The sequence below is a fragment of the Myotis yumanensis genome, unplaced genomic scaffold (genome assembly GCF_028538775.1).
Source record: "Myotis yumanensis isolate MYYU_CA2020_CCGP unplaced genomic scaffold, mMyoYum1.0.hap1 SCAF_4, whole genome shotgun sequence".
Taxonomy (NCBI): Eukaryota; Metazoa; Chordata; class Mammalia; order Chiroptera; family Vespertilionidae; genus Myotis; species Myotis yumanensis.
In genome coordinates this window covers 47,605,498-47,631,247 of record NW_027223755.1, presented here as the reverse complement: position 1 = coordinate 47,631,247, position 25,750 = coordinate 47,605,498, and the positions used below count along the sequence as shown (strand labels likewise).

Sequence of the window (25,750 nt, the reverse complement as noted above, 5' to 3'; positions counted from 1 at the left end):
AATTCCTAATGGAAAATCTCTAAAGAGCCACTTTAAATATTCACACAGCACTACTGCAACTATAGCACACAGAAAGCTCTTCTCCCCGGCATGAAAAGGACAAGATGCAGATAGGAAAAAGGCACTGTAATAAGAGTTTGAGACACAAGTAGAAATGGGGAAAAAAGCAGTATGTATCTAATCATGCCATCTCTGGCTTCATTAGATGAGAAGGGTAAAAGAAACAAAATGGCAAGAAAAGGTAAAGAGAAACCATGTAACCTCATTAAATAGAATGAAGTTTTATTCTAATTTTTTAATTTAAAAATGTATCAAAAATTGATTACCTGAGATGATGTTAAACATCCGTGGATTCAGGATGGCAGGACAGATAAGTCGAAGAAAAACAAAACCACTGAATGGGAGGAAATAAATTTTTTTAGAAAACTACTATATTAAAAAAATAAAAATTTGTAATACTCATAGAACCATGAACTTTGAACTAATATAGGGAACCACAAACAGAGCTTTAAGAAAATAGCTAACAGTGTCTTACTTTAAGAACATATATATCCTTGCCCTAACCGGTTTGGCTCAGTGGATAAAGCGTTGGCCTTCGGACTGAAGGGTCCCAGGTTCGATTCTGGTCAAGGGCATGTACCTTGGTTGCAGGCACATCCTCAGTAGGGAGTGTGCAGGAGGCAGCTGATTGATGTTTCTCTCTCATAGATGTTTCTAACTCTCTATCCCTCTCCCTTCCTCTCTGTAAAAAAAATCAATAAAATATATTAAAAAATATATATATATACATACTCACTTTTCCCAATTTTGGAATTTTATGTTTATGTTGGGCAGATTTAAATTATATTTATAGTACTTACTATCTTGGCTACTGTTTATTTATTCCAAGCTAGTAGTACATTTTTAATTTAATTTGAGAAAGCAGTGTCCTTAAAAACACTAAGAATTTCTGGAAAAATTACAGGAGCACAAATAAACCTTTATATGGATACATAGTTCTGAAAGGTATTAAAACTTACATTCTCTCAATTTTCTTTCTGTATTTAAACAGAACAACCCAGTAAAGTCTGACATAAGTCAAGTTCATTCTATTGATTCAGTTGATAAGTCATATGAAAAGAAGAATCCATTGTACTAGGAAATAGGTGAATCCTTGACAAATTAAAAAATACATAATAGGATGCTGAAAAGCTTTTATGGCCATAAAGAAAAAGATAAGCTTTCTCAAGTTAAAAAATATGTTCTCAAATTACAAAATAATAAAAACCAAAAAGTAATGTTAAAGAACATGGCTTAACAACATTGTCATATATGATTTTTACCTGTTAATCTTACTGTTAGAGAACAATATATTATGTAAGACTGCAAGCTATTTAGCTTTTTCCTAACTTGCCACCTTCAGTTACTGATAGAGTATATGTTTTCATGTAGACAATTTTTCTCTAATTTCCTTTTAAGAGGAATACACACTAACAGTTGACCTCTTACTTGCCTCTTATTAAGACAAGCATTATTCACACATTGGACATAGGCCAGGGACCGCACGTTTTTGGGCAAACTGCACGTTATTTAAATCATCATAACTACAGATCATAATGCACTTTCGGTGTTGTTTTTCAATAATTATAACATTTTTATTTACGAAAACAATTAAACAATTAAAGTTCCTAGTACTTTTTTAACGTATGGTACTGCGTAAAACTGCGTATGGGGCTACGTGTTCGGACCATAGGTTCAAGCTTACAACCACAGCTGTTGGCTATGATTGTGCTGGGAGGGCCCTGCCCTCCAGCTGGGACTTGGACGTGGCAGTGAGAGGACCCTGTCCTTTCATTAGTCGGAGGCTTGAACCTGGCCAAAACTCTGTAACCGTGCCCCACAGTGTACAAGACAGTGTGTTGACATTTAAGGTCCATAACAGATGGCACACGAAACACGAGAAAACTCCTGAGCGGTACGCAGTGTGTTAACAAAACTAGATGCCTGGTGCACAAAATTTGTGCACCTGTGGGGGGAGGGTGTGGTGGTGGTGGTGGTGGTGGTGGTGGTGTGTGTGTCCCTTAGCCTGGCCTGTGCCCTCTCGCAGTCTGGGAGCCCTCGGGGGATATCTGACTGCCAGGAAAGTGGCAGAGGCTCCCGCCACCGCCGCTGTACTTGCCAGCTGTGAGCCCAGTTTCTGGCTGAGAGGCACTTCCCCTGTGGGGGCACACTGACCACCAAGGGGCAGCTCCTACATTGAGCGCCTGCCCCCTGGTGGTCAGTGCGCGTCATAGCGACTGGTCGTTCCACTGTTTGGTTGATTTGCATATTAGCCTTTTATTATATAGGATAGTTGATAAAATTCCTTTTAGAGGCTAAAATCATCAATACCATCTCTATTCTCAGCATTTACTTTCCAAAATCTGACACTTGGCTAATTTTGGACTCTTAGAACAGGGGTCCTCAAACTACGGCCCGCGGGCCACATGCAAATACAAATATTGTATTTGTTCCCGTTTTGTTTTTATACTTCAAAATAAGATATGTGCAGTGTGCATAGGAATTTGTTCATAGTTTTTTTTAAACTATAGTCTGGCCCTCCAACGGTCTGAGGGACAGTGAACTGGCCCCCTGTTTAAAAAGTTTGAGGACCCCGTCTTAGAAAGTGAATATGCAGTTGCAATTAGAATATACGCCAACAATGATTAAGTCTTTAAATTTGGGTTTATTTTATATTTATGAAGACTCTTGTACAGATTCTACCTGAACATATTTTGATACTTAAGTGTTAGAGGCAACATCAAACCATAAAAGAGTTTCAATGTGCAAATCTACTTTCTGTTTTAAGAGGGATACTAGTACCTACACATACATTTAAAAGCTTATTAGGAGCAAAAATCATCACCTTGGGCATACATGCCCCTTAAAATACCCGGCAGTAGCAAACAGTCCACAGCAGAATTTCCTGCTGTGCCTGCTTAACACATACACTTGTTTGCAACGTAGAGTTTATAGAAGTGTTAATTTACATCACACATATAGCTGTGCAGAATATGCTTGTGATTCTTTTTTATTCTCAATCACTACTAAAGCCAAGAAATACAGAATCTATAATTTTTAAATATTTTTGTCATATGATTCTAAGATTTTTGCCTAAAAAGAGTAGAAGCCTCTAAAAAATTTAGGTTGGGGGCCAGATTAACACACACTTTCAAAACTAATTGTATGTTATGGTTTTTTTTAGTGGTTGGGTAATATTTTTAAGGGGCAGAACATGACTGGCAAAATATATTCTAAATGGTAAATTCTACCATTATTAGACTACTATATTCTCTGATGCTTTATCACTAAGTTTCCAATTGGTTTGAATGGATTGGGGTGTGCTTTACAAAAGCCTGCAATAGTACTCAGAATATTAAATTGGGGCCCAGCCTGTGTGGCTCAGTGGTTGAGCATTAACCTATGAATCAGGTCTCACAGTTCCATTCCTGGTCAAGGCACATGCCTGGGTTGTGGGCTCAATCCCCAGAAAGGCGTGTAGGAGGTAGCCGGTCAATTACTCTCATCATTGATGTTTCTCTCTCTCTCCTCCCTTCCTCTCTGAAATCAATAAAAAATACATATATTTTTTAAATACAATATTAGATTGTGTCTTAGAAGTTTAGTCTTTAGTTCTGTCTTAGCCACTAACTTTGCAATTTCTCCTAATTGCTGCACAATGAGTATACCAACAAAACTTCAGAACTAGAGGCTCTGATTGGAGATTAGCCCATGGTCACAAACTGTGTTACAAACCAATTAATATCAAAATGGCTCAATTATTGCTCTTCTTAGCACCAAGTTAATCTCTTTTTCTTTCCTTCCTTTCTCCCTCCCCTTTTCTATAGGTAAGTATGTATATGTGGGTGTGTGTGTGTATAAAGAGTACTATAAAGTTAGCTACAGATTTTGTTGATTATTCTATAAAATAAAAATCTCCAATAGTTAACTGACTATAAATGAATGTTTGGGTTTTTAGAAAATGCAAAAGTTGTCTCAGTAATCATAGTAACATCCAAAAAAACCCCCAAAACACCCCAACAACACTGAAAGTTAGTTTAGGAGCCATCTGAACTCAGAACATATGCAACAGGGTTCAGAATAAAAAGAAAAGGTTTTGAATTGTACACTGTGTACTCTGAGTCTTCAAATTTTCACAATTATCCTCTTGACTCTCAGTGTGTGCCATATACAGTGATGTAATAAATGAACTGCTTAGCCTTACCTAACAACTCTTGTTCTCATGGTGGTATTTGTAGGCCATTTGTGCTGAACAGATTTCTGTAAACACCCATAAATATATCTCAGTGTCCTGCCAAAATAACACAATCATCTCAATACAGAAAGCAAGTGAAAATACTGATTTCATTATACCCAAAGTTTAATTTACCAAATACATAACATTTTAATGCAACTGACCTTTTCCCAAAGTAATGAGAGAATCAAGTTTTCATCATTAATCAACCAATTTTTTTACATTTGCTTTAGAAGAAATCTTACCATATTTAGATTATTCTATATTTATGAAAAAAGTATTGGGATAAGGATACAGAGGAACTAATGAGTTCAGGTTTTGGGGAGTTGCTGACTTCAACAACTTCTACCTGATTGAGTTAACTAACACTGGAAGCCATTAAGCAGACTGGATAGAGATATGTCTTTTATCATTTCCTCAAATCTAAGACTATACCTCTGTTCATTTCCCAAGTCACTATATAAATCAGACATGAGCTTGTATAAAAACATGATTTGTTTTACTTAACGTAAATATTTCACACGCTTCTTCAAGTCAGTCTTCTTAAACACAATTCATTTTGTAAAGATTAAAACCCTTAACTATTTCAAAGTATCCTAACATCAGCACAGTGGAAAAGCTTACATTTTAGAAATACAAATTTTTCAAAATGCAGATACACAATTTCTTGTCAAATTAAAATTCACCACTTACGGTGGAAGTATTTCTGAAGCCATGAATATTTTCTCCACAAGCTCTGAAAGTATGTTCAATAGGTGTGCTAAATTAGTGTTCACATCTTCATTTTTTTCTAATTTTGATGGACTTAACTAAGAGAAGGAATAAATCAATATAAATGCATCTTGGCAATGATAAACACAAATGAATCAAGGTAATCAAACAGTTCTTTTCAAGGTTCTCTATTTTTTCCATCTGTATTAGTCTTTTGGCGGGTGTGAGGGGGGGATATAAGTGGGAATTTTTAAGTAGTATATGCTATGAAGCTCCTTGGGTTTGTTACCATTAATTTCCAATTACAGTTGACCCTTGAACAACATCGGTTTCAACTGTACAGGTCCATTTATACAAGGACTTTTTTCAATAAATACCTTTACTTTTACTGTGGTTGGGAGTCTGAATGCAAAGGGCCAACTGTAGCACTGATCTGTGCCTTTTTATATAATAAACTTGCACATCCACAGATTTTTATATACATGGGGGTCCTGGAATCAATCCCCCAGCAATACAGGAGGAAAACTAAGTTTTGAGGGAGTCATGAATTTTATGTGAGTTTTTGACCATGCAGGAGTAGGAGTTGGAGAGCACCCCTAACCCTCCCCCCCTCCAGATTGTTCCAGGTTCAACTGTACTGAATTGAAGAGCAAGCTATGATTATTCAACAACTTTCAGTTGCTTTGGAATCAATGCCAGTATTAAAGTTTTTTTCTGTTCATTTATCAGATTTTACCATAGACCTTTACATTCACATAAAATTGGGTTAGACTTTATTTTAAATATAGTATTCTCAGCTAAAAGACAAAAAGTAAAAAACAACAAAAAACACAGTTTTAGTGGCCAAATAGTCACAAATATACTAGGAGTATTTAAATGGGAAGAAAGATCACCATACTGTTATTGTAATGTCTGTCTTAATTCTATTTATTTGAGGGGAAAAATGGCTTTTCTGAATGGGATAAGACTTATTTATCACTAGAAAATACCAAATGCCTGGGGCAGAATCATGAACCTTTCTCAAAACTTTTCCCTGAAATGTAACTGTCCTGATCTAGACTGGAGTACATTTCTCTAGAGATGTCTAAATTCCCCAGCCTGGATCCAGCAACAGACACTCTGCAGACTTGTTGAATTCCTATATCCTTACTAGTTAGACCATCTGTGGTGTTACCCCAGGTTTTCAACACTAATTCTCTAATTAGTAAAAATTGACAACTTAATGCAGAATTAACATGTTCTCATTATACATTGTCAAAAGCAATTTATTTTATGAGAGTTAAAAATATATTTAGTATCTTCTGTAGTTGCTCTACCTTCAGAATAAAATGAGAGAATAGCCATAAGTGAGATACCACTCTTTCTCTTCAGTGATTTACTAGGAATTTACACTGCAGCCTTTTTTTTCTTTTGTGAAGATTATATCATATTACCCCACACCCCCAAAAAATGCCTTAAGGACAAATCTAAATGTTATGATGAGCTACATAGAATTTAACTAGGTTATACAACAGAAACTTAAGATTCTGTTACTCCCAACTTCTGAAAGCAGCATATATTTATCAGTATAGTAGGAGAAATAATAAAGTACTTTCATGAATTCCTGGTGCAGTATGAGGTTTTTATCCCCAAATAAAGCCATCTTTAAGAAAAAAAAATCTGTTTTACGTAACATTTTCTAAAAGTAGTAGTACAACAGGTATAACTGCTCTGATAATTTTAGAAAGCTAATGTAGTTCCCTTAAAATGTAATCATTCCTATATAATAAAAGCCTAATATGCTAAGTGTCCGGTCGTCTGTTCAACCAATCAAAGTGTAATATGCTAATGATATGCTAAGGCACTCAACTGCTCACTATAATGTGCACTGACCACCAGGGGGCAGACAGTTGACCAGTCACTATGATGTGCACTGACCACTAGGGGGCAGACGTTCCGACTGGTAGGTTAGCTTGCTGCTGGGGTCTGGCCAATCAGGACTGAGCGAGGCGGGCTGGACACACCTTGGAGCCCTCCCATGATCCCTCCCTGGCTGGCCAACCTTCCATGTCCCTCCCCGGCCCCAATCGTGCACCGGTGGGGTCCCCTGGCCTGGCATGCACCCTCTATCAATCTGGGACCACTCGGGGGATGTCGGAGAGCTAGTTTTGGCCCAATCCCACAGGCCAGGCCAAGGGACCCCACTGGTGCATGAATTCGTGCACCGGGCTTCTAGTTAACTATAAAGTATTACCTATTAAAATATGCTGTTTGTCATACCTCACAAGATTGCTTGCTTTCCATTATCTTTAAAATGGAGTCTTTCAAAGCATGATGGACAAATTGTGTAGCAGTGGCTTTCATATACTGCTCCATCAAGGTGCTTGCAAGTGTTGTGGCTCGAAATAAGGTAGTGGCTTCATCTACATAAATATATTAAAAGGTTATCTGTAAATAACTGTACTAATGTTAATCAACTAGAAATTAAATAAATTCATTTTTACTTCAATGACTTTAACCATTTAAGTATGCTTATTTCCATCCAGCATTAAAGTACTGATTATAATGACAACTTTATTCTATACACTTAAGTCTTCAAAAAGCTAATACAGTCTTCGGGTTACATCTGACTCGACATATGTTGTTTCATGGTTACGTCGCCATTTCCCATTAATTTATTTAAAAAAAAAAAAAAAAAGTCCCGTCATTTCTATGTATGTACATATGTGCTTTAAGTTTGTTAATATTTACCACAAGTAAAGGTCAGGAATTGTTATCTTTCTTTTAAACTTTTTTTACTGTTTCACTTCATTACTGCTGTGTATGTGCTCCATGTGAGTGACGTAGGTGCTTATGTAGGTGGGTTCCAACTTATGGCAAAAATCGCGTTACGTTATGTCGTGCCGTAGGAACGGATCTCCGATGTAACCCGAGGACCTACTGTATCTATTATTGCATTAGATTATAAACGGGAGAAGAGATTACTACTATCGTGTTCATACCAAAAATAAAGGTTTAGACTAGTTAACATAAAACCCCCAAATAAATTAATATATGAGTCTAAAACATGGCTACTAATCCTATATAATAAAAAGCTAATATGCAAATGGTCGTCGCACCCTTGTGCCAGGCCAGGGGACCTGAGGCTGCGCGCCCCCACCCTGCGGGGCTTGACAGGGGTGGGGCCAGCCCAATCTGGGTCTTGCGCAATTTTGAGGTGTGCAAGAGTGGACGGGGACTTGACTCCGGGTCCCGCAGTGCGCCCCAGACTCTGACAGGAGGGAGATTTTCATATACATTTTACTAATTTTCTTTCATCTCTGACACTTCTATTATAGAGAAAGGGCAAATAGCAATATTAAAATATTTCCTCTAATTCCTTTTTTAAAAAATTTATTTTATTGACTTTTTACAGAGAGGAATGGAGAGGGATAGAGAGTTAGAAACGTCGATGAGAGAGAAACATCGAACAGCTGCCTCCTGCACATCTCCCACTGGGGATGTGCCCACAACCAAGGTATATGCCCTTGACCGGAATCTAACCTGGGACCCGTCAGTCCGCAGGCCGACGCTCTATCCACTGAGTCAAACTGGTTAGGGCTAAATAATTCCCTTTTAATGTGCATGAATGTAATGCACTGGGCCAATAGTGATTTAAATAAAATTCTAAAAAACACAAATATTGCCAGTGTAAAATACATATCACCACTTGATCTTTCCTGACACATCTGTATATTACATTTTCTATGATTAAAAGTAAATAGTTTTAGATTTTACAGTTTATTTGGGGGAGCCTAGAGGCAAACAATGTCACTGAGTCAAAGTGCTGGCTGGAAGTGATTATTCTGACATATTTGTAAGCTGTTACAAAGCACTGTGTGCCTAGCTATAGTGCCCGGGAACTACTTATCTCTAGAATTTAGAAATGAAATTCAGCTGGCACCAATTTCCGTGCAATAAATTAGTAAGTAAAAAGTAGAAGAACATGGTATGTATATCACACTGTTCCTAATAAAGGACTAGAAGTCATTGATCTACACACACAAGTCACTTTCTTATGACTTCTAATACTAATTTGTCATGACAGAAACTTGTATTAAAATAACCACCACCCATACTAGCCAGAACAAGAGTCAGAACTGGCATTCTAACTAATTTTTAATAAAGGAACAACATAATTTATTTTGCAAGATGATTAAACTGTTTAATATATTCTAACATAGAATCCACATATATTTGCTATTTAAAATCTAATTTTTGACCAAATTTTTAAAAGTATCACATTAACACATCCATACTGTACCTTCCATGCTTATTTCTCTGTCATTTAGTGTACATAGCAACAATGATTCAAGCTTTTCATGAAGGAAAATCCTCAGTAGGATGCTAGCCAGTAGTGTTCGATCCTGTCCACACACATGTGATAAAGCATAGACTACATGAAGGTCCTTTTGCAGTATAAGCTAAAAATGACATCAAGAAAGATTGTTGAAAGTACAGCATTAAGCATTCACAGTGAGATTAACAAAATATGTTCTTTTATGTTCTTACTAGAGGCCCAGTACATGAAAATTCATGCACTGAGGGGTGGGGGGAGGGTGTCCCTCAGCCCAGCCTGCCCCGTCACAGTCCAGGAGCCCTCGGGCGAGCGGCGACACCCACATCACACCTCTGCTGCTGCCACTGCCAGCAGCACAAGCCTCGGGGGGCTGGGGGGCTGAGGGGACTGGGTGCCGCCATCCTTGAGGGCGTGGCAGTCAATTAGCATATTCCCTCCTTATTGGCTGTGGGTGTCACCATGTTTGCAATGGCGTGAGGGTCAATTAGCAAATTCCCTCTTTATTAGGATATTTATGAATACGTTGTATTGAAAAAATTTATTTAAAAAAGATTAAGTTTGTAGCCTACATATTTTTGTTTCCTGAGACTAACCTCATACTACCAAAGGGTGTACAACCCTCTTTTGTCTGTTAGTGTGACACTAATCTATGGAATTAGTACACTTAATGGATCTTTTATTAAATGTTAAATATTTCTGTTAATGCCGTAAAAAATAAGTAGACTGGTAAATAACTGATTACCTCTTTAAATTCACTGTATTCTTCTTCTGGCATGATTTTTTCCATAGAATATCGTGCCCGGACACGCAGGGATCCTGGTTCAATACCTTTTAATGGTATATGGGAGCTGAGCAAAAACCATTCATCTGTGGCATGCCCTTTCTGTAACCGGCTCAATTGGCAGCGCATAAATACTTGGATAGAAAAACATCAAATGATTACTATCTAAAAAGATGACACTATAAATTAGTCACACACGTAAATTATTCTGATATTTTGCCTTCTCTACAGTGTTAAATGCTTTTTATTAAAGAAGTTTACTTCATTTAATATTTACTTCATTCATTTCTTGAATGTCTACTATGTGTCAAAATCTGTTATAGGCAATGATTTAGGATACAGGCATGATTAGGGAAATAAAGTAAACATTTTATAGAGAAAGATTCAGGCTTGGACCTATCTGTTAATACAAAGCACTTCTTTCTCTAAACATGACTTTTAAGAAGGTATTAATAACCTAATTCACAGATATGTGAATTGCTAAATCCCACTGCCACCTGTTTCAGCAACAGGCAGGGAAAAAGTGAATAGTACACTCTTGTTTATAGAAAAAAGTTTTTTAAATAGAGTGCTTTTTTTCCACTTACTTGCAAAGTAGAAAAGGAAAAACCTAAAAAGGGTAAGAAGGGGTAGGGGAAGAACAACAGAAAGATGACCACTTTTACTGTTTTCTTGTTCTTCCTACTCATTAGGAAGGGGAGGGTGAATAGATATGTAATTTAATCTTAAAGGCTTCAGTTTAGAGTAGGTATAATTTAGTCATATCAATAATTTTTAGAAGTACAAAAAAACTACCTCAAATTATACTACTTGTACTTCTATTTTTAATTTCCATTTTCTATTATAGTACATTATGGATTTTAAAAGTACACAAAACATGTTTGTCTTTTAGTTTAGAAAGAAATTTCTGTATCAACTTACAGATATCAGGATCTTTGCTTTTCTTTGTTTTATTACTAAGAGTTATTTCAAATCTGTTGATGTCAGGAGGAAGATCACTAAAAGAGCAAGAAGAAAAAGAATTAACAAAATGTCCTGGCATTAAGCTATCTAATTCGTTTATTTCTAGTATCCAATAAGGTTCCTAGTTTGCTACTAAACAACTTGAATATGTTAGGTTTACAACTATATTCAAAATGTTTTATTGCTTGGTATATGGGAATATAGACCAGCAAATTACACTTTCCCTAACATCTTTAACCTCCTCAGGTAAATCCTGGAAACCTTCGTAACATTTTATATGTGTGTGTTAGTAAATGGTTTAGGACTTGTCACTAATGCTAATTCATATTAATTACTAGGTGGAAAACAAAGGACATAGCACATTACTAAAAAAAAAAGTGGGGGGGGGTGGGAGGGGGAAGTACTATCAAAATGACTGGACTTGGTGCCCTATTCTGACAGTTTTGATGCAGAGACAAAAATGAAAAGAAAAAGAAAGAAAGAAAGAAAAAGAACAGGGAAGGAAGGAAGGGAGGAAGGAAGGAAGGGAGGAAGGGAGGGAGGGAGGGAGGGAGGGAGGGAGAGAGGGAAGGAAAGGAAGAAAGAAGGAAAGGAAAGAAGGAAAGGAGGGAAGGAAGGAAGGAAGGAAGGAAGGAAGGAAGGAAGGAAGGAAGGAAGGAAGGAAGGAAGGAAGGAAGGAAGGAAGGAAGGAAGGAGAGAGAAAAGAAAAGAAAGGAAAGGAATGAAAATGCAGTATGATAAAAGAAAATGATTTAATGTAATCAATAAATAAGACTTACTCAAAGACAAACTCTTCTGACCATACAGGGTTTTGGCCTTCCCTTGCATGAGTTTTTGCTACCTGGACACTGTTCAGGTAGATGTTGCAATATGGATTAGTAAAATGTTTTATTGGGAGTTTATGGGCTTCTTCAATATGTAAAACAAGGCTGCTGACCTAAAGAAAGCACAAAAATTGTTACACCAGATTTCAAATATTATGCATTAAGTTTCTAAAGCAATTACTATAACTGTAATTTTGTTTTACAAGTTATTCCTCTAATTATATTCTTGCAGAAAGTGAAATATACCTTTTAATATAAAACCATGGTTCAGAGAAAAGGAAAAGGATTCTTTATTAACATAAGTAAACTGTCACAACTCAAATCAAAATCCTATTTGTTACATAATGCTCATCTGAAAGATTTAATTTCTAAAAGAATTCCACAGCTATAAAGTATTTTTAAAACACACTCTACCTTTTCATTCTACAGAAAAGGAAACAGATCCAAAAAAGAATAGATATTTGTTAGTTTTGATGCCAAAACTTAGACCAGATACCTTCTAGTATCAGGTCTTCTTTTCCCTCCTGCCACCTATTACCTGCATTAGGCAAGTTGCTTCTCTGAGCCTCACCTTCCTCAGACATAAAATTACAACAAAGTTTACACTGCAAGTTGCTGTAAAGATTCAAAATAATATGTGTAAAGCACTTAGTAGAGTACCTGACATAAGGAGGCTTTCAAGAGCTATTAGCTATAGCATATTATATTATACCTATAAATGATAATTTCATGGCTAAAATTTCACACAAGACAATCTGTAAATATTCAACATGCTTTTCCATTGCTTACAAAATGTTAACATATGTTTTGAGAGCACATAGTGATTATGTGTATAAATTTCCTTGGGGAGTCAGTCTGTTGGAACAGGGGATGATATAAACTAGTAATCTAAATATTAATATCCATTTCCAATAGAACAATATGTTCAAATCATCTTATTGGAAAATTCCTACAAATAAAACAAGAGTCACTTTGGTCAATAAACACTGTACTAAAATCACCCCAAAAACCAAGAATGTTAAAATTTCTTGATATTTAACCAATTATCTAGGGATAACTATAAAGAAAAAAGCAAAAGAAACGGAGGATATAAAGTTGACTTTATACACTTTGAAAGAAAGAGCCTACCCTAACTCTCTATGAATGAACACACAGGACATGTTAATGTCTCAAGTAAGATAGTATAGGATACTACCTAAGAGTTATGAAATAACATTTCAAAAATAAATTCTATAAAATGAAAAACCCAAAAAATTATTGGGATTAGTAATTCAAGGAAGATGATTTTTTTCAGTAAGTACTTTTAGTTCCACATTTTTGAAACAGGCATTTTTAAGGAAAAAAGAAAATAAAAGTGCCCAACAGAATAGTTTCTGTTACTGTTGGTTTGGTATTTTTATTTTGAGTGGAGGGGAAAAAAACACCCTTGATAATGTACTTAAAAGATGCCATTATATGCCCAGCAGGTATATAAAGAACATTCTCCTTCGTAAAGAAATAACTATTTCTCCTGCTACTGAAGCAAGTGGGAGTTTTAAATTGCCTGACAAAATTAATTTCTCTTAAGAACTCTATAAAGTATCTGAAATACTGCCCCAAACAGTTCATAATGTAATAAAAATAAAGAACAAAGTGATAAAACAAAATGTGACAGTCACAAATCAAAGAAAATTAAGTTTCACCTGACGTAAGCGTTTATTAGATGTCCCTGGACTACTTTTCCGTAAATTGCAAAATGCCTGCAGACCTTTCATCCAATCCTACAAGAAATAACAACAGTTCAAAGAAATATACTGTAGTATAGTTTATTTAATTTCCAATCATCAATTTGTAAATTCAATATTCTTTCCTTCTTGAGATTGCCATTTTTTAAACTCACAGTACTGCAATATGTTTGTACCCCAAATAAAGTAAAACAATGATTAAAAAAAGTTTAACTCTGAAAAACTTGTGTTTCTGTAGATTTTCTAAATTAATGTTAAGTGTACAAAGAAGGGTACATTAATTAGCCAAAATTTTTTTGAATAGGTAAGCTGTTACACTTAAAATACCTAAAGCAGAATTTACTTGACATATTTTATGAAAGGAGGGCTAACTGCAAAACCAGTGGATAATGTGATGTCTAATTTGATGACAAGCATTTTAATCTTCTACATTAGACTATGATATAAGTAGAAATGTATAAGGGTATCTGGGTATATATGTGTTTGAAATATAACATTAGATTTTAAAATGTTCACCCGAATATTCAAATTAAATTGTAGCTACCTTTAAAAATATTTAATCCATCTAGTGCTCTGGAGAGAGAGAAATTTTACATTTATCAAAAATAAATCTAAATATTTCACTTTGAAGTACATGTCTCTAGAAAGCTCTATATACCAATTGCTTTACTCAATTATTTCTTTAATTTGTAGGCTATTTCAATGAACCTGAACTTTGTCAATGTTTAGAGAACATCTTTATAGTAGAGCAAATTAAGATCAAATCAAATATTACAGCTTTTAGGAATAGAAGAGAGGCCAAGCCAGCATGGCTCAGTAGTTGAGAGTTGACCTATGAACCAGGAGGTCACAGTATGATTCCCAGTCAGGGCATATGCCTGGGTTGCAGGATTGATCCTTAGTGTGGAGCATGCAGAAGGCAGCCAATCAATGATTTTCTCTCATCACTGATGTTTCTATCTATCTCTCCCTCTCCCTTCCTCTCTGAAATCAATTTTTTAAAAAGAAATAGCAGAAAGTAACCAGAAGAGAGCCACCAAAGTAATGAAAATTGGAAATACCAGTGGTATTTTGGACACTAGTATTTGGAAATATAGAATATAGAAAAAGTATATAGAAATGCAATAATAAAATGTTCTAGTCATACAGCTCGGTGAGACATGTGTTACATACCTTGATATTTCAGTATGTTTTGCATCTTTATTTAGAAAGAGGACATGGTAAAATAACTAGAAGATGGGATAGTAAAGTTTAAATTTCTTTCCCAATTCAATTTCTAATATTTAAAAAAAGGTTACCAAATGTTTTGAGCCCCACTTTTTCATCTACATTTAATAAAAATTAGGGATATATACATATAAAATGTTTTTGTGTTATATGCTGAGTATTTGAGATATCCTGCAAAGATTTGAAATATGACTTGATTATGAATCATAAAACAATGGTTCATTTATCAAGTTATTCTAGAGTCTAAGATATTTTCATCATAATTTATTAATGGATATTTTCATAAATTATGAAAGCATCCACAGCATCTGCCTCAAATCCAGTGCTGGCAAATTATCTTCTATTTCCAACAAAGTTGCTTACAAAGTAGTTGCTTTCTTTGACCTCTTAACCACCTTCAAGTTCCTTCCATAGAATATAAGCAGAAATATAGCCATATTTTCACAAAATACCACTAAAAAACAGGAAATATGATTCAAAAAACTCAAAATATCTTAAAAGGAAATTTTTAAAAAACATTATTTCTTCATAATATTAGTTATATACTAATGGTTTTTAGAAAGGCATTGCACATAGATCATTGGCTAGTCCAGAAAGCAGACATTATAGTTAAGACTTATAGAAAATTCCTAAAATAGTTTTCTTTCTGATGACCGAACTTCTGTTTTTGGATATGGAATTCAACCAGTGAAAAATAACACTTGTGAGCAAAACTAACTGGCTTACCTTCTGATTGTACTGAGAATATCTATAACCTTTCTGCAGAGAGGATTTTAAATGAGCATTCTCAGTTGGACTCAACATCACAGAATATTTAAAGACCAATTTAAAATGGAGTTTTCATTCATAATAACCCTTCACTGTGTTTTTCTGCATTTCTTTAAAAAAAAAAAGTTTTATACCTGAAAGTTCTCATTCCTTAAAATAAAAAGATGATTACATTTCAAACATCCTTTTTAATCACAAAACAAAGGCTTGTGAAGTATATAAATTTCTAATCTCTCTCTCTCTCTCTCTCTCTGTGTATATATATACATATATATGTATATATGTATATATATGCATATATATATGTATGTATGTATATATATATACACACACATATATATGAATTAATGTCCACCTTAATTGAAAAATAAATTCAATAAAACATGGGCTAAATGTTTACACTGAAGAAACAATTAACTTACCTCTGCTTGTTCTGGAGTTTCGCCTGCAAAGTAAAAGATGTAATGTTCTTCACTAAAGTGCTGAACTACTATCTGAAAACAGTTTGGCCTTTAAATACAAACAAAAAAGTTATTAGGCAGCTTAACAAAAAGTACTATTAACTTGAGCTACTTAAAAAAAAATCACAATATATTAACTAATTTATATAAAATTAACATAACTCTTAATTTAGAGAAATTCTCCATTGTACCAGGTCATTACTAAAAAGAAAATGTCAGTTGCATATATTTTAGAAAACTTTTTAGACAAAAATTTTTAAAATTTTATTAATCTGTCAAAGTTTAAAAACTTTAAAGCTACTGTATAAATTAATTTTAAAGGACATTAGAAATAGAAAACTTACAAAGGAATTGAAGCAGAAATGTTGGAATTTCACATAGCTATTCTAAACACTTTTTAAAAGCAAATAAAATGTTACTAAATGTATTGATTCAGGATGATATAAAATATACATTTATCTGCACTGGAAAAAGGCTACAAACATATTTGTAGACCAATATGTTCTTAGTGGTTATCTCTCAGTAGATGGGTTGATTTTCATTTTCTTGTTTATAATTTTACTAGCGTCCCGGTGCACGAAGATTCGTGCGCTGGGGGGTGGATACCTCAGCCTGACCTGCACCCTCTCCAATCTGGGAGTTTCTGTCTGTCTTTGCAATCATATGAGCGAATTGTCTGAGACCCCAACCCAGTTTGGTTTGTTGCTCACAGAATAATAGAAGCATTTTTTTTTTCTTTGCTTCATTGGTGGAGATTTCCTGGAAGTTTTAGGATATCTTCCCTTTAATTTTTCCTAGACACTCTGATTTTACTTATGTCTCTCACCTTTGCTTTCCCTCCATCCCCCACCGCAACAGTAACTTGCTCCAGGCTCACTTTTCTCTAGAGTCTAGGACAGTGGTCGGCAAACTCATTAGTCAACAGAGCCAAATATAAACAGTACTTCTTCAAAATAGACTCGCCCAGGCTGAAAACCGACTTCTGCGCATGGGCCACAAAGTTTCAATCGCACTGTATGTGCGCCCGCATGTGGTATTTTGTGGAAGAGCCACACTTCATGGGGCCAAAAAGCCGCATGTGGCTCGCGAGCCGCAGTTTGCCGACCAAGGGTCTAGGAGATCCATCTGCCACCAGAACTACGATTCCCAGCATTCCTGGTGCTCCTCGCACTCTGGGCTTCGACTTCCAGTTCTGGGGCTGCCACCAGAACTACTATTCCCAGAGTTCCTGGTGCTCCCCATGCTCTAGGTTTTCCCTTTCTGCTGTCTACTCCCAGGCCTTCCATTCTGCCACTGCCAAGTCCCTCCAAGCCTCCGGCTCTCCTGCTCTGCTCTCCGCCCGGCAACTTGGGAGAGCGACCAAGGGAGCCACATCCCCCCATGCTGCCGGCTCTCCTGCTTCTGCTCTCCGCCCGGCGAGTGTGTATGCAAATTAATCTGCCATCTTTGTCGGGTTAATTTGCATATTTACTCCTGATTGGCTGGTGAGCATAGCAAAGGGCCGGTCAATTTACACACTTCTCTTTTATTATATGGGATGTACTTTCAATTTTTTACAACTGACAGTTTTCCTCACCTTGTAAATGGAAACATCATCTACTCACGGATATGCTTGTTCTGAGGATTAAATGACCTAACAATGGAGTACAGTAAATACTGGTTTGTGCCCGCCTGTAATATGCACTGTACTATAATTCACTTAACATGTAAATACATTATCAAATAGTTTATATCTTTTCTGAAAATGTCCTCTAACTAAACTTGAAAATGTTTACAAAATGTTTAATAAGGGCCTTCATGTTTTTGAAACTCAATAAATGTTATTTCTATTTCTTGCTTTAACCAAAGATTATATCTTATGTTTTGGTGTTACTAGGTCAGAGCAGACTACAAGCTTAAGATTTATTAAAGATAAAAAGAACCATCTTTTCATGCTCTGAGAATATCATAAAATAATGGAAAATGTAACTAAAACATTCTGATTCTGAAAGTGGCTTGTATCAGACTAAACCTCCTAGCTGGATAAAATATAAATAAATAAAAAAACAGCAGTTTGAAGTCACTGAAAAACAATTAAAGCAGCTAAGACTGAGGGGCCAAGATCAGATGAGGTGAGCCTGACATTCACCACAGCTTTTCCTTACATGGTGTGTGCTGATTCCTACACTGTGTAAGGCGAGAAGCAGAGAAGCTGTGATGCCAAGTAGAATGCAGCAAAGATGCTCAAAAGCAAACGAGCAGTTTCACAGTGTTTAACAGTCAAATGAGCTCAGGACTTTGGAAGAGAAAGCTTTCATTTGAGTCCCAAGCAGCTAGGCCTTCAGAATAAGGGCAAACCAGAAATAGAGAGCCTTCACCAGTATTTCCCCTTGGTCCCTGAGAGAATCAAGATGAACTACCCCCTACTCTAAATTTCTGGCAGAACAATAATTTTTTTCTGGAAGCAGTAACATTATCCATAGCTTCCGCAGTTTTTCATACACAATGTTCACCATTTGGTCAAAGTTAAGTAGACATTTCAGGAATCAAGATCAAATGACTGAAAAGCCAAAAGAAAAACAGGACAAAGGAGAAAGACCTATACATAATTAGATATTGAGGTTAGATATGAACTTTCAAATACTGTAATTACAATGTTCAAGAAGATAGATAACAAGAGAATTTTTCCAGCTAACTAGCTCTATAAAAGAAGAATTAAATGGAGATCCTGGCTGGGTAGCCCGGTTGGTTAGAGTGTCATCCAGATATGCTAAAGTCGTGAGTTCTCTCTCGGGTCAGGGAACATATAGGAAGCAATCAATGAATGCATAAGTAAGTGGAACAACCAATTGATCTCTCTCCCTCCTTCCTTCCTCCCTCCCTCTCACTCTAAAATCAATAAAATTAAGACTTCAATAAATGCATTAAATTTTAAAAGAATGAATTAGTGAACTGAAAGACAAATCAGAAAAAAATCCAGCCTAAGTCATAGAGAAGAAAAAATGATGAAAAGCATAGAAAACTATATAACAGACAAATGGACATAGTAAAAAGATATAATGTGCAGCACAACTCTCAGAAGATGAAAGATAATGTGGAAGACTATTTAGAGAGCTACTGACCAAGAAATTTCTAAAACTGACAATAGACAACAGGTCTGAGGTTAATGAATAAGTTCTAAAAACATTAGGATAAATTTTAAAGGAAAATTACTGTAGGCACATTTTGGTTTAACTGCTGAAAATCTAAGATAAGGAATGAATGTCAAAGCATCCAGAGAAAGGAAAAAGACAGTATCTTGAAGAGAAAGAGGAAAAAAAGAGAGAGATGCATTATCTCTAAAAGAGAAATAAAAATGTTGCAGGGCAGAAAACAATCTTTAAAATGCTGAAAGAACATAATTGCCAACCTCAAATTTAATATCCAGCAAAAAAACCTTAATGAAAATAAATACTGCAACAGTGTAAAGATAAAGATGTAAAAGTTCCCACATGTATTTCAACACAATAGCTCTGTATCTTTGAAATGTCTTTAACTTGTGCCCTGAAATGGTTATTTAAAGTAAAACAGTGTAAAAGGGTAAAGAGGGATAAATGGTGACAGGAGAAGACTTGAATTTGGGTGGTGAACACATAAAACTATATACAGATGATATGCTATAGAATTGTACACCTAAAACCTATATAATTTTAGTTACCAATACCACCAAAAATAAAAATTTAAAAAATAGCCCTGGCCAGTTTGGCTCAGTGATTCAGTGTTGGTCTGTGGACTGAAGGATACTAGATTTGATCCCAGTCAAGGGCAGGTGCCTTTTGATTCCCAGCCCTGGTGGGGGTGCATGTGGGAGGCAGCCAGTTGATGTGTCTCTCTCACATGGATGTTTCTCTGTGTCTCTCCCCTCCTTTTCACTCTCTAAAAAGCGATGGAAAAATATCATCAGGAGACGTTTAAAAACAAAAAATTTTTTTAATAAAGTAAAGCAATATTAAGAGTCAGAAGCTTCATATAAAGAAATAGAGGCTAAAAGACCTAATATTGAAAATAATCTGAAAAATTTGTGCAGTTGTGCAATTAGAGTGGGCAGGAAAACAGCCAAATGAGCAATTCCTTTACAACATTCCTGAACATGCATACCGACACATCTATTACAGAGGGCAGCCTTTAACTTCACATTAGACTGCACCTTAATGCTGAAAGTCCATCAGTGTACTGGATTCTATGCTTGCAAAAAGCAAGAAATGTTCAATGCCTGCCATATATTTGATAATACAACAAAGAAAAAGATAACAGCATTTATCCACAATTCCTCCTTTGTGCTATATGTCCATTTTCTGATACATAATTTGGTATTAACCTATTTTTCACTAGTCCTATTATCTGGTAGAGGTATCTTTTCACTTTCTTGAAATATATGTTACAGATGCTGTTTTCCTTGGCATTCAATTCAGTATTTCTTGGAGTTTCCCAACTATTTTACAGTAAGGCACACACAAATACAGTTGAGATGGTAAACTGGCATACCTTGGGGGAAAAAACACACCACTTTTTAAAATAAGAAACTTGTGTTACTTCCCATGGATATATCTACACAATGGAATACTACACTGAGGTAAAAAAGAAGGAATTCTTGCCATTTGCAACAGCATGGATTGAACTGAAGAGCATTACGCTAAGTGAAATAAGTCAGTCAGAGAAAGATAAATACCACATGATCTCACTCATTTGCGGAATATAGAAAACAACATAGACTGATGAACAGGGACAGATCCAAAGACAGAGAAACAGCAATCAGACTATCAATCCCCAGAGGGAAAGTAGGGGAGGGAGGGGGTAAGGGGAAAAGATCAACCAAAGGACTTGTATGTGTGCATATAAGCCAAACCAATGGACATGGACAACAGGGGGATGAGAGCATGAGTGGGGGGAGGGGGCGGTTGGGGGTTAATGGGGGAGATAAGGACACACTTGTAATACCTTAACCAATTAAGAAATGAAAGATTAAAAAAAAAAAGAAACTTGTGTTACTTCCCATGGATATAACTTTTCCATAGTAAGTTTAGACTTGGTATCTACATCTACACTAATAAAAGACAAAGATACTAATTGACCATACCTTCGCTATGCCCACCAGCCCATCAGAAGAGTATGCAAATTAACCCAACAAAGATGGCCGTTAAATTTGCATACTGCAGGGGGGCGGGCAGCGCCAGACGCCACCCGGGGAGGCAGAGCCAGCGATCGCCCCAGCCAGAAGCCTGAGGCCTGAGCAGGGGTGGAGCCGGCGATCGCACAGGGCTGGGGGTCCCCTGCCCAGGCCTAACATCCAGGCCAGAGGCCTGAGGCCTAAGGGCTGGGCAGGGGCAGAGCCTGCGATCGGAGTGGGCTGGGGGTCCCCTGCCCAGGCCTAATGCTCCTCTGGCCTGGGCAGGGGCGGAGCCGGCAATGAGAGGGTCTGGGGGTCCCCTGCCCAGGCCCCGAGGCTTTAGGCCTGGGCAGGCGCTGAGCCGGGGATTGGTGTGAACTACAGAAGAAACACTTTTTCTGACCGCTCATTGGCTAAGCTCCCTGTATGCCACTGGTAATATTCTTAGTAACTTGGGTAATAAGAATCCAAGAAGGTGATATAGGGTTTTTCCACCTCACTCCTGGAGAAAAATACAAAGTTCCGCTGCTGGAGGGGCTAAGAAATATCATATCCTGCCCTAGCCAGTTTGGCTCAGTAGATAATGCCTCGGCCTGCCTACCACAGGGTCTGGGTTCAATTCTGACCAAGGGCATGAAACTATGTTGCAGGCTCTTCCCTGGCTGGGGCCCAGGTCAGCGCTCATGCAGGAGGCAACCAATCAAAGTGTTCCTCTCACTTTGATGTTTCTCTCTGTCTTTCCCTTTCTCTTCCACATTCTCTAAAAACCAATGGAAACATATCCTCAGGTGAGGATAAAAAAAAAAAAATAAAGAAATGTCATATCCTATGGAAGACACATCTTGAAAATGCCTAAAGAAAGTTGTCATTTTTTCATGGTGAAGGGACTGGAGTCCGTGTTGATGAAAACACCTTTGTGGCTGCGGTGACTGGCAGTGGCTGCAGCAGCGGGGTGATGGGGCTGGTGCCTTTCCCTGATCAGCCCGGTCGCCTCCCACAAAGGGAGGCCAGACTGCGGCTTAGGCCCACTCCCCAAGGGGAGTAGGGAGCGGGCCTAAACTGTCAGTAGGACATCCCCTGAGGGTTCCCAGTATGTGAGAGGGGGCAGGCTGGGCTGAGGGACACCCCCCCACTGCACGAATTTCGTGCACCGAGCCCCTAGTCTATACTAATAAAAGGGTAATATGCTAATTAGACCAGGAGACCAGCCAAGGCGGGCAGTTGGGGGCCATGAGGCCAGCCAGGGAGGGCAGTTGGGGGCGAGCAGGTCGGTGCGGGGGGGTGGGGGGGGCAGTTGAGGCAAGAAGGCCGGCAGGCAGAGTGGTTAGGGGCGATTGGGCAGGCAGGCAGATGAGCAGTTAGGAGCCAGAGGTCCCAGATTACGAGAGAAATGTCCAACGGTCGGTGTAAACCCCTGTGGGGTCCCAAATTGGAGAGGGTGCAGGCCGGGCTGAGGGACACCCCCCCACCCCCGTGCATGAATTTCATGCACCAGGCCACTAGTCTATATATATAAAAGCCTAAGCAACTGTTACAACTGGACAACCAGCAGATAGCTATGACACACCCTGACCACCAGGGGGCAGCTGCTCAATGCAGGAGTGCACTCCCACAGCTAACCTCCCACAGTCAGCCAACCACCCGCAGTCCCTCCTCCCAGCCGGCTGACCCCCATCAGGACTGGGTGAGGTGGCCCCAATTGGCCCCGATTGCCAGCCAGGCCAAGGGACCCCACCCATGCATGAATTCATGTATTGGGCCTCTAGTCATTAAATAAAATTCTTGACCCAGACTTTTACAAATGTCTTCAAATTCTTGAGTCACTTTCAACAAAAAACTGCACAATAAGCAAGTGATGATCAAATTTTAAGTATTACTAGTTAAGCATTTCTTAATATCATTAACCAGAATAGGAATAATTCTGTCTTTTAAAATTGCATTTAAAAGATCTGATCTTTCAACTCCAGAAGGTCTTTTCTGTAATTGGCAAATCTAACGATGACCTTTCTTTTGATACTACAAACGGGTTTTCAATCCAGTTGCATGTTAATATAAAGTTCATCAAAATAATGGTAAAGCTTTTCCTCAAACTATATAGCAGTTGCTTTATTGATCTTAATAATTCTTTAAGATTCATATTATTCAAATTTTAAGTATTACTAGTTAAGCATTTTTAACCTCACTTTTCCAAAGTTGAATTTCTGCTTTGAATCCAAAAACTTTCAGAACATGTTTGTATCTTTTTGTGCTGTACTTCCAACTTGAGGAAGTTTACCCATTCTTCAATAAATTTGCAAAGTGAGAATCACTCATCAAAGTTTTCTTTTTCTAGATCATAAACTTTAGATCAGCAGTCGCCAACCAGTAGTCTGTGAGGTCCGAAAGGTTGGCGACCGCTGCTTTAGATAGCTTATATACTTTGGTATCAAACAGGACAGTGGTATACTGATCCCATTTCTTCCCAGAAAACTAAAAACATGCAGCTAAAGCAGCATGGATTTTATTAGGTTCTATGTAAAAATATTATTTCATATGGAATTCAGGTATACAAACTATTACATATCAGAGCATCTCTGTATTGCTTATTTTCCAGAATAATTTTTTATGTAAATCCTTTAAATATTCCTATCATGAAGCCTCATCATCAATTAGAAACTTAAAATACTATTTCCATAATATCTTCCTAGTTTCTTTGAATGACCAATAATTTACTTCCAAGTCTGCAGTGAAAATGTATTCTCTGTACCTTTTGACTCATTAATTCATTTACTGACAATCCTAATCAGAACACAATCTATTAGCATTTGAAAGTGGTATCTCTCCTAGTTCTTTTGCTTTTTGGTCAGAAACACAGAGGTGGCAGTTTTCATGCAGACTGATAAAACAAGCAGTTCTCCAGCTCTATGAAGCATATTTGGCTTTAGCTTTCGCTTTAGCTGTAATTGCATGATCTCTTAACAAGTGTTAAGCTGATACTGCAGGAACAGATATATGAGAGGAGAGGATTAGGGGAAGGGAGGAGAGAGAGACTGGTGTTTTTGAAGCTCACAGTTCTTTAGCAGTATGGTGCCAGCACAATGTACTTGGCACCGATGATTTATTCAGTAACTTTTATGCAATATTTAAGCTGAGGAAGACAATATTTATTGGACTTTAACTATCTAAATTCTATACATTTCTTATTAAGTGGCCTAATTAATGGGTTGGATTTTTAAAATTAAGACTATTATTTCTATCTTGTGAATTTAACGATTTGCCAGTTTTAAGCACAAAATTGCCTTTATGGTATGGTGGGAAAATAAATATTTGTACATTAAAGTCGATCATAACATAACATAATGAAAAAATATATAAATTAGTTATGTTTTTCAAGAAAGCCCTCATATTTACAGTAATGCAATTTTAACTTCTGTGTTAACAGAAAAAATGTATAAAAAACAAAATGAAACTAAATTTTACACATGAACATAAAAAGTTAACTTCATTGATGATCAACAAAAAACAGTGAATAAAATAATATTCAGAGTATCTGGGTGATACAATAAGCAAGTCAGAGAGAAGTACTGAGGTATGGCCTCTATAGAGAACTTTCTGCCTACAGTGTTATGTACCAATTCTTTTGCCACAATAAAACAATGAATTTCAACAGTTTATAGAACCATATAACTTCAAGTGTTATAAGTTTTACAACCACTAATATTTTAAGAACAGCTATAACTTATTCGTGACATACTGAAGCTCTGCCTTACTTAAATGGATTCATACTTATCCTTCAATAGCTTAAACCACCTATTTCATATTACTCATCTCAATAAGCTAAGTCTCCAAATTCTCTTCCCTCCTGCAACTAATGATAGCACAAATAAGCTATAGTGTGACTATCTCCCTGACATCCATTTCATACCCCATAGAACAAAACATCTTCACTGTTTGGGTGGGATGACCTCCAGTAGTAGGGCTGGGCACTCAATGGTCTCCTATTCTTTTGCTACCTCAGGTAACCCAAGACTAGAAACTGTCAGAGGTGGCTCAATCCTATTCTCTGGATTTTCAATAGATCTGGAGGGAATGCTCACTCCATTCTCTGATATTATTTGTCACCTTGGTACCATGAAGGAAGCTGCTCTGTGAGAAAGAATCCAGCACACACAAAGGAAGGCAAAGCAGAAAGCTGAAAGGGAGCCAGATGTCTTACCAAAACTGTTTTCCTTGTGTGTTCTTTTTTGTTTTGTTTACTTTTTGGAAGAGCTATTTTTATGGGATATTATGAAGTGTTTAGAAAAAAGGGGGGAGGGTATCAAAGTCAAATAAATTAGTGAAATACTTAATATTCTACTCCACTTTTAATGATTCACATTATAAACACTAGCTGAGACTCCAAAAAGCCCTGCTGTAGGGAAACTATTCAGTTCAGCATTTCACAAAGCTATTTTAACCATTTAAAACAACTATCAAAAAAAAATTTAAAAAATACAAAAACAAAAAACAAAACAAAAAGAAAACTGACTATCTCTTAAACTCATAAATAACACTACTGTGATCTCCAAAACAATTTGGAAAAAAGAAATGACGAAG

General features: G+C 36.9%; 2 protein-coding genes across 3 annotated transcripts in view; one reads left to right on the top strand and one right to left on the bottom strand.

The window, feature by feature from the left end:
- The window catches only part of RASA1 (RAS p21 protein activator 1), a 114,691-nt gene that overhangs the window by 7,705 nt on the left and 81,236 nt on the right, over positions 1–25,750 (bottom strand). Inside the window, exons 12-21 of the mRNA XM_070412299.1 lie at positions 16,012–16,099; positions 13,553–13,630; positions 11,826–11,983; positions 11,005–11,081; positions 10,045–10,217; positions 9,267–9,426; positions 7,244–7,386; positions 4,967–5,082; positions 4,244–4,330; positions 327–394 (exon numbers count right to left, since the gene is read on the bottom strand). Coding sequence (XP_070268400.1) covers positions 327–394; positions 4,244–4,330; positions 4,967–5,082; positions 7,244–7,386; positions 9,267–9,426; positions 10,045–10,217; positions 11,005–11,081; positions 11,826–11,983; positions 13,553–13,630; positions 16,012–16,099 — 1,148 coding nt within the window. The remainder of the gene's footprint in view (positions 1–326; positions 395–4,243; positions 4,331–4,966; positions 5,083–7,243; positions 7,387–9,266; positions 9,427–10,044; positions 10,218–11,004; positions 11,082–11,825; positions 11,984–13,552; positions 13,631–16,011; positions 16,100–25,750) is intronic.
- CCNH (cyclin H) overlaps positions 1–25,750 on the top strand; it is a 90,944-nt gene that overhangs the window by 38,756 nt on the left and 26,438 nt on the right. The window contains exon 10 of one of the 2 annotated variants that reach the window (XR_011471193.1): positions 10,092–10,175. The exons of the other annotated variant lie outside the window; for it this stretch is intronic. The gene's annotated coding sequence lies outside the window, so the exon portion shown is untranslated. Of the gene's footprint in view, positions 1–10,091; positions 10,176–25,750 lie in introns of those variants that run through there. 2 annotated transcript variants of the gene reach the window in all.